Source organism: Atta cephalotes (genome assembly GCF_000143395.1).
Source record: "Atta cephalotes unplaced genomic scaffold scaffold00004, whole genome shotgun sequence".
NCBI lineage: Eukaryota > Metazoa > Arthropoda > Insecta > Hymenoptera > Formicidae > Atta > Atta cephalotes.
This window is the reverse complement of record NW_012130068.1, coordinates 5,532,919-5,542,856: the sequence shown is the minus strand read 5'-3', so window position 1 is coordinate 5,542,856 and position 9,938 is coordinate 5,532,919. Positions and strand designations below refer to the sequence as shown.

The following is a 9,938-nucleotide window of genomic DNA, read 5'->3' as shown; positions in this document are numbered from 1 at the left end:
TTTTTTTATTAGATTTCTTACGATCCAGTGATAATATCGAAAATTCATTGATTGATTATTATACAATAATTATTTCTATAACGTTCAGAAAAATATGAGAATAAATTTGTCAAATCTATCTGTCGCAAAATATTTGTGAACGCCAAAATGTATATTATGTAGTTTATTTCTTTATTTATTTTACGCATCTTATGCGTATTATTAAAACATAATAAATAATAAGATACATTATTTATGTATGTATTAGGTCGATGTGAAAGTTTCACAGCTTCGAGCAAAGCATTGAAAAGGACATTTTGCGAAGTTTTATGAAGTTGAACAATGTCATTTTTTGTCTATCTTTAGATAAAAGTTTGATCTTTAATAACTGTCGTTATTGATTTTATTGAATATTACAATATATAGTAATATTAAAAATTTGTCTACTAATTTTTATAAATTACATAACTGGATCATATATTATTTTCTTGTAATAATATTTCTTGAAAATAAACTTGTAAAAATCATAATTTAAAATCATATTTGAGCGATTTAAAAAAAAATTATGTAAAGACGATTACGATATAATATTTTTATTGAAAAGAAAAATCGGCGAGAAAAATAGGGAACACACGATTTGCATAAAATTGTGAAAAAAATTAAAATTGCAAATATCCTATATCAGGAATAACATGAATCTAAGAAGAGTCGCGTAGGCGCGCGGATTCGCGTGCACTGCGAACGCGTAGATGATAGAAATGGCGGGGAGAACAAGCGGGAGATCGCGCTCAGGGAAGAAAGAGAGGGATGGGTAGAATGCGAAGGCGTGCGAAGCGGAATGACATTGTTTGCACCCGTGACGTCACTCGTAATTGTAACGAACAATGAGAGGCACGACTGTACATTGGTGAGCCGCATGTGTTCCGAGGTCTAGGGTTACCTGACGTCAGTGGCAGGCTGACTGCTAGGCTTTTTCTAAATAGAAAAAAGTGTCATATGTAGTTCTACTAAATCTTTATAATAATTATAATCTCTAATTGCAGATTAGAGAAATCGGCGGCCAATTAAAATTTGAATAAAATATAGGAGCATAGATACATTGAGAAAAAAGTTACTAAATCTTATATATATATATATATATATATATATATATACATTGTTTTTTCAATGATATTAACTAATTATTTACTTATGTAAATAAATATCTTATAATACTTAATAAAAAAATACTTACATTTAATTAATAGTTCATCCAATTAATTTCTAAAATTTAATACATTTTTAGTACAGTATAGTGGAATTATTAATTAATTCTGTCATTTTTTTATTTTTCCTTTTTAAAAATAAAAAGATTTTCTCAATTATATCTGGTATAAATTGATTTAATAAAAGAATATATAATATATTGTTTGTAACATTAAAATTTAACCGATCTTGGCTTTCTTTATCGTATTTGATGTAGTCACATATACGGTTTTAAAATTCTTAATATGTTTAAAAATAAATGTTTTATTTTAAATAATATTTATAATATTATTTAAAAATAAATAATATTTATAATTTTATTTAAAAAAGTTTATAGAAGTTGTCGATTAAATTGAATTATTAATTGAATTATTAATATTGATTATTGCATTGACAATAAATTATTTTGTTAAATTGTAAAATTATATCATGATAAAAATCGAAATAAAAATTTTGCACAAGAATCAGGGACTTGATCCAAATTCTAAGAGATTTCTTTTCGTTTAAAGCTAACTAAATATACTTTGATTTATTGTTAAAGAGAAGAGATTTATTTGCTATTGTAATTCCAAAGCGTAACATCATTTACGTTAAGACATAACATTTGCGATACAATAAATATTATGATAATGACAATATAAGTTGATCAGTTATTTTAGTATCATTATCAAAGCAATATCAGCTGCACAAATTCCACAAATACGAAGGTATTATTTTACAGGAAAAATGCATTATCAGTTGACTACTGTTGATTCCTTCAGATAAAATAACAAATATTAACATTTCGTATCATCGAAACTTTCTCAAATTGCTTACGCATGATCACGCCACACTTTAACAAAATCGGATAGGTCGTTTCCATGAGACAGTAAATAAAATCTTGGCAACATTCTAATTCTGTGCGCGTTATCATCGTTTGTTAAGAAAAGACTTCTTTGAGAAGAAGATAGACATGTGCTGCAAGCTCGATTATCGACGATTTCGTGACGATATTAATTTATCAGCAAGCACGTGGGGGCATATGCCATTAACAGCCTTATCTAGCCATAACTTGCATGTGCGATCATTTTATTCATTTTGTTATGTTTCGCTGCCTTAAATATCTACTATCTCTAATTGTAAGTCAAAGAATTCTTAGACAAAAGAAAGCTTATTATAGGTATATTCAGGTATTCATACAGAAAATGGTACTCGAGGAAGCACTTTTATATTAATCATCGCTGACCGCGCAAAATTCTAGCCCTCTCTGTCATTTGTAATTTTTAAACTCTTTCCATTTGAAAACTATTTTAGCTTCAACACTTTTGTATTAAACTTTTCGTTTTAAAATGTTACAAAGAATCTGTCTTTAAAATATTTATCATCATAAATATTATCAGTTTGGGACATTTTGTATTATTTTGTATAATTACATCGAGAACTATTAAGATATTTGCATTTTTAATGAAGATATTCTATCTTGCATTATCGGAAATTTTTTTAGTTGTATGTTATTATGTATTTTAATATTAAAAAGAATGAGATAATATTGAAAGAAATAGATGCAATAGAGACAGATTACAAGGTGCGAAGCACAATGCTAAATCGTGACATACACAACTTTTTTACATCATTAATAGATATAGCTGGGCAATTATTTTAAGTACACAAACAATATAATGTCGCGCTTATGGAAATTTTTGTGTGGGAAAATAGAAAATCGTGTAACAGATAATTCGTCGCAATCGCACCGGATGATCATAATTTATAAACATACTGGAAATAAACAACGAAATACATTTATACTTACTCCTCTACTTATCGTAGCCTGCATCAGATGACGTAAATTTCAAACATTACTTGTTATTCTCATCATTCGATAGAAGCTGCTTTTTGTAGAATTAGTTGCAATAAGCGCTTCCTTATTCTGGTTATCGTTATGTGTACTTAGTACAGTGCTTGACATTTCACCTTCCAGAGGAATATATTTGCATGTATTAAAATAATTCATGCTAAATCATTCCCACAACCATTTTAATTCGAGTTAATTAAACAGAGATTTAATTAAATCTCAATTAGTTTTAATTAATGATTATACAGAAACGACGTATATGTTTATAGATATATATTCAACATTCCATATTGTAGTTTTTTTAATTCATTTTGATGATTAATTTTCAACTCGAACTTCGATTTCTATTTACTAATAATGATAATAATAATAATAATAATAATAATAATAATAATAATAATAATAATAGTAATAGTAATGTCTTTTATTTTTTTCAAAGGGTTTTTCAATATACTTTGCGAAAAAGACAAAAAACACTTTTCTGGGGAAGAAGGATTTGAAGAGAAAATAAGAATGCGCAATTATTCTTGTGTCGAGCAAGCGAGATTCGCATATCTCAATGCTGAAAATAGTACAATAACACAACATGTTACGAACATAATAAGAGATACGCACCATCTTTGTTGGAAGGCGTTTTTGCCTACACCAATAATAATGTGGGTCGCCACGTGCGATCATTAACTATCGATGTGTAACTCACAGTCGTGCATCGATAGTCAGTCATGTGTGTGATGACTCATGGACAGATCGCCGTTTAACTATAATCTGTAATTGACTACTTTTGCATATTTATCTCTCAAAAAGTATTGCTCGGAAAAAAATACTTTTTAATATTTTCGAGAACCTTTTTACTATGATATTTTGATTCGCGAATTTCGAGACCCTACATCTGTACATAAATCTTGAAGATTGAAACTTTGAAGAAGTGATCACATGAATTTAAAAGGCTGAAAAAAGTAAGGGTTTACAAAAATAAGAATATTTGGTTAGTAGAAAAAGAATAATTAGAATAGAGAATAGAAGCATTAATATCATGAATAATGAATTCTACGAAATTCCAACGTTGTATTAAGTTGTTCCAAAAATTCATTTCGTTTCTTTTTACTTCGTGAACGACACAATTTACCGAAATTGAAGAGACTTCAATTGCATTTCTTTGGCCGTTCGAAACAAGTTGTTGGCATTTGATGAGATTGTTTTACTCTATTCTTCTTATTCTTTGGAGACTTCGCCTCTTCTAACTACTATTTGTTCTTTTCTTTAAAATTCTCTTCATAATAAAAAATTTAATGTGTTGAACGTGAAAAAAATAAGCTCAACCATATTTTGCCGATAAATTAAACTAGGGAACATGGCATCATGAAGTTTTTATAAAGATATGAAGAAATATGATAGGATGATTTCTATATATATTTTTCTATATTACTAATCAATTGTGTCGTTCAGTAACAAAGTTTGAAGCAAAAGAAAACGATAAGTTTTTACGATAACCTAATGCTCTCGAATTCTTAGAAATGGAATCTCACTCTAAAGAGTGGAAATTGAGCCAGTCTTTAAAAAGAGTGACTCAGTTTTCAATTTTTAAGAGTGAGATTTTATTCCTCGGAGTAAAATGCACTCCAAAAGTTTTAAATAATAAGAATCGTATCGTTAGCCGAGCAGAGAAAAGACAAATCGTGAATATCTTCGAAACCTATACAAGCTTATCAATAAAAGATTTTATTATTTTCTAAAAGAAAAATAGAAAAAAATTCTAGTCTCCAAGAACTAATTTCACTGGCGTTCGATATTTATGATATTTATTGGTTTAAGCAATATCAAGTTTGAACATAATATACTTTCTGGAAAAGACGCGATCCTTATATCCATCGGCGCTATGTCTGAGATCGCTCGTGATCTCTGTCGCGTTGCACACGAAAGCTAACGAGCAGCGGAGTACTTACGATAGACAATAGCATATACTACGAAGGGAATTTCGTTTGCAGAAAGAGGAAGAGAGAAAGAGAGAAGGACGGAGAAGCGGCGAGGCGGACGAGCGTTCGGAGACTGCGGCGACGGCGGCGGCTCTCGATCAGCCGAGAGAGGAGGTGGAGAGACTCCGACGAAGATGATGTTCGGTAGAGTCAGAAGAGAGATCTTCTCCGGCAATGGCTGATCGTCGTAGCCGCGATGCCCGCGGCGTATGAGCCGCTCTATCGCGAGGACGACGACGTTAACGCTGCTGCTGTCCGCAGCGGCTGGATCCACGCGGGATCTACGCGCTCGTGATCGTGATCGTGACGTGGTGGGCGGACGCGGTGCGTGAACGAGAATGAAGGGACGGTCCCTCGAGCCGCGAAACGAGGAGCCGCTGCGTTGTCGCGAGTGAGCCGCGAGCGGTGTCGAAAAGTGTTCAATTACGGTGAGCTGCGACGAGTGCAGGAGTACGCGCGTTCGTTAATAAACGTGCATGCACGTTGACAAAGAGAGAGAAAGAAGGAGAGAGAGAGAGAAAGAAAGAGAGAGGGAGAAAAACGGCGTGTCCGTCAATCGGACACTTCCGTAAACAGTCAGGAGTGAATGAGCGCTGCAACGAGTGCCGCGATCAAGTGAATCGAATCTCCAGAGGTTATTTGCGTGATCGATTACAGGACTTTAAACCGCGGGTGCGACTTTCGATGACACTTGAGACTACTCAGGGTGATCGTTCAAGATAATCCCCTTATATTACCACGAGAAGAATGTGGTGAACAGTCGCAAAGCGATTTTCGCGGGAGGGTTGTTGAAAAGCAAGAGACTAACTCAATCCTCTCGAGACAACGGTGAGAGCGCGAGGGGGCTCGTCGTAAGTGAAAAGGATCGACTGGGATCAGACCACTTGACAGTTGAGCGACTATCGCTCTCCTTCTTATCAATTTCCTTCCTTTCGTCGAGTCCTCGCGATTGAAGACCAAACTGATCACGATCAACTTGACGCTTTCGATGAGCTTTCTAAGGTGAGCTTCGTTACGTTGTTGAGTCAAACTAACGAAATTTATGCGACATGAGATATGAAGTGCAACGTGGTTATTGCAGCCAGATGCACATCTCGGACCCGATCAACCGCGATTAAGTTCAGCTCATTAAGTTCAATAGTAGTAGTGATCTTGGTGATACCGTGCGCGACCTTGAGCTCAGTGTACCTGAAGACGTGCGTTGTAGCACGCGTCTGAATCGTGGAAAACCCATCGCTGTCGAAACAGCTCAATTCAACAGACTCGGGGGTACATCGGAGGAAGACAGTGGTTCAACAGGAAGACGAGAGAACGAGGAGAAAAAGGAGGAGGAGGAGGAGGAGGCGGGGGGTGGTGGAGACGAGGGAGGGTAGACAGTACCAAGGAGGAGGAGGATTCCTCGGTGCGTGATCTCGGACGAAGGGGGCGAGAAACGTGCGTTTGTAATTCGGCGTGGCTGCCTTCGAGGATGAGCGACGGCGGTCATGCCGTGTAATTCGAAGGTGTACCACACCACCGTCGCATCGTGCACGATCGTCGTCGTCGTCGCCGCCGTCGCCGTGGTGATCGTTCACACTGTCGTGATCAAACTGTTGAGATACGGCAGAGTCGCGGTATCGCCGGAAAGATGAGCTCGATCGACTTTGATGAGGTGCTGCTACACGTGGGAGAGAAGGGCCGATACCAGAACATCATGTACTACTTGCTATGCATACCCGCCACCCTGCCAGCCGCCTTCTTGGCGTTCTCACAAGTAAGCACGTTGTCTGATGTCGCTTCAGAGATGTGCCTTCAGCTTTGGAAATTATTATCGAGATGAAGGTTGCAATGCATTGAATAAACTCTCTAAATGCTCTCTAAATTCTTTACAGTAAAGTCTCATCTGAAGAACGAAAGTTGAGCAATTCTTGAAAAAGAGTGGCTCGATTTTCAATCTTTAAGAGTAAAATTTAATTCTTCAGAGTGAGAAGTGAGATTCACTTTAAAAGTTTTAGAAAGTATAATTTGGAAATATATATCGCGCGCGGCTTCTTTTTTGCAAAACAAATTTAAAAAAGAAAGCAACTAGAAAGTAGTATTGCAATCTTTTACAACTATTTATTTGGTCCTTTCTGGATGCTTTTTTTTTAAATTTACTTTTAGGAAGCACCAAGAGCAATAGTAACATTTTGCAAAAAAATTTACGACGCGAAATAAGTTTTTGTTCTTAATTTATAAAATACAAATTTTAAAGATATTTTTATCTTTAAAAAACATCGCACATTTGTAATAAATAACGTAATAAATATATGGATACTTTTGTTGATAAATTAAAATATATTGATCATATGATAAATACATTAATACATGTAATATTAATTAAATTATGTATACAATATTCTCACAGATAAATAAAATTTATCTGATAAGTTTACTGCTGTTGTTTGAGCGTAAAGAAATTTTACAACAATTTAAGTTTTAACTTAATGAAATATACAAAAACAAATTAATGAATTAAAAAAATTTGTCCATTCATAACATTAAAATTTACAAAACATGGAAAGTATCAAACATGTTGAGTCTTACACACAGTTTACTAAAAAGCCGAACTTGTAGCAATAAAAATCGAATTGTTAAATTAGCAATACTACAAGCGGTAAAGGGCAGATGCAAAAATGACGCGCAAGTCCGAATAATTAATCTTAATTAAGACTCGCGATTTCGAGATAGGTGTTCGTGAGCGCCTCGCCAGAGCACTGGTGCAGGATACCGGAACTGGAAAACATGACGGATCTGATGTCATTGGAGGAGAGGAAGGCACTCTCATTACCCTACACGGTCAAGTCCGATGGCAGGAGGATTTATTCCAAGTGTCATATGTATGACGTGAACTACACGGAGATAATAGATTTGTGGCTCGAAGGCGCCAATCTGTCCAACACCACCGATAGCCCGTCACTGATCACATCTCCGTCGTTTGACTTACCGTCAACCCGATTGCCATCGCCACCGGTCAGTAACTCCGACTGGCCGGTCGTCAAATGCCGATACGGATGGAACTACGACACCAGGGACTACGATAGCACTCTCGTGACAGAGGTAAACTCGACTTTCTCTCTTTCACCGAAAAAGACTGCGTGCTGTTCGCCGGCATGCCAAGATTGTTTCCATCGTCTATAAAGGTACTTGAGGCACTCAGATTTCACACTGATTGCGAACAAGCAATAGATCTAGTGGATTGTTTGGGTGACTTTGATGTAGAGAAATCCAAGTCCTGTTTGTCACTATTTTCATTAAAAGATAAGTGATTATTTTATGACAAGTGCAATAATTATTGTTGTTTGTTGTAAAATCACTTATTTTTCAGTGGAAATGGAAAACAGAACTTGTATATCAAAGTCATTTTTTAATTGAAATAGTTTATTTTGGAAATTAATTATTATATACAAAATTATTAATTTTTAAAATAAAATGTCTCCATTAAAAAATGGCGATTAAAGGTTTCTTTGCATTTTATATTTTTTTTCCGGTGTTTTGCGTATTTAATCACATAATGTCTCTATATGTTACGCAATGTAATGTGATGTAAAAGAATGTGAATTTAGATAGTGTTATTTTGACTTTATGGGTCGAGTCACCACTTAATGCACCTATTTTTCTAATCGTAAAACATCTGCAAAAACAAAATATAACTATCTTATTGTCAAACAATTATATTACAGAAGGAGAGAGGATGTTCGATAATAAAATTAAAATTATATATTTCATTTGCAATTATATTTATTTATATCTAATAAATAATAAAATTAAATTCGTAATAAATAAATCTGTACTAACAAATTAAATTTAGTAATCATTGATATAGATCTCTCTATTATCTATTCTTCAAAATTATAGTTATTGCATTGTAAAAAATAAAATGTTAATTTTAATTTAAAGACGTATAATGGATTTTCTGGGATATGTAAAAATGTTAAAATTAACATTCTTGTGTTTTTTTTAACATTTTTGTGTGTCTCAGACTGATAATCCACTAAACGTCTTTAAGTTAAAATTAACGTTTTATTTTTTTACAGTGTATGTTCGTGAATTCGTGAAAGAAGAAAAAACATTTTTACATACAAATGGATGACTATAAAGTCAGTAACTGTACTATTTTATTAGTGAAATAAAAATTCATGTTTTTATCAGAAAAGATGTCGAACATAATAAAATTTAACGGATCAATCATAAAGAATATAGCCGATTTGGTTCAATTATTGTTTTGTATTTTTTAATTAAATGAAATAATGTTTCATAGGATAGATGATGTGACTGTTAGTTACGGATTCATTATAAAAATGCCAAAAAGGTAAGAGTTATCTGAATATAAATGTATATCTGTTTCCTTATTCTTCAGTAACGTAACAACAAGCTTTGATGATTTGTTTAATATTCCCACGCTTTAATCGTCGCCATAAATTTCTTTCTCGCATAGCATCGGATTTCACCCACCTTGGCCTTTGGCTTCGTAGTGTCCCGGGTGTTTGTCCAGCGATGCATCGCGAGTCTTCTGCAATCCTGTTCGTGGAATGAAGTTACGTGTCTTTGTAATTTTCTCGTATGGACGATTTCGCTTTCCGTGAAGTATTTGCCGGCGATGACGAGTATGATTGGCGCGAACGGATTAAATCGTGCAGCGCGGATTACGCACGATTAGTTCCGATTAAGCATGATATTGTAGAACAAAGTGGCCAAATGTTGAGTTCCCGCGTTTATCACATTTCGTGATACAATTTCGCTACTGTGAAGTATTCAAATTATCATTGATGCCTTTGCAATAAAAAGAACTTTAAAGGAAATAAATGAGATTTTCTTGCAGCGTATTAAAAAAGAAAGAAAGAAAGAGAGAGAGAGAGAGAGAGAGAGAGAGAGAGAGAGAGAGAGAGAGA

General features: G+C 34.2%; 1 protein-coding gene across 1 annotated transcript in view; it reads left to right on the top strand.

Moving 5' to 3' along the window:
- The first annotated feature begins 6,655 nt into the window (after positions 1 to 6,655).
- Positions 6,656 to 9,938, top strand: part of LOC105625970 (organic cation transporter 1-like) — a 20,208-nt gene continuing 16,925 nt past the window's right edge. The window contains exons 1-2 of the mRNA XM_012207277.1: positions 6,656 to 6,781; positions 7,738 to 8,106. Coding sequence (XP_012062667.1) covers positions 6,656 to 6,781; positions 7,738 to 8,106 — 495 coding nt within the window. The remainder of the gene's footprint in view (positions 6,782 to 7,737; positions 8,107 to 9,938) is intronic.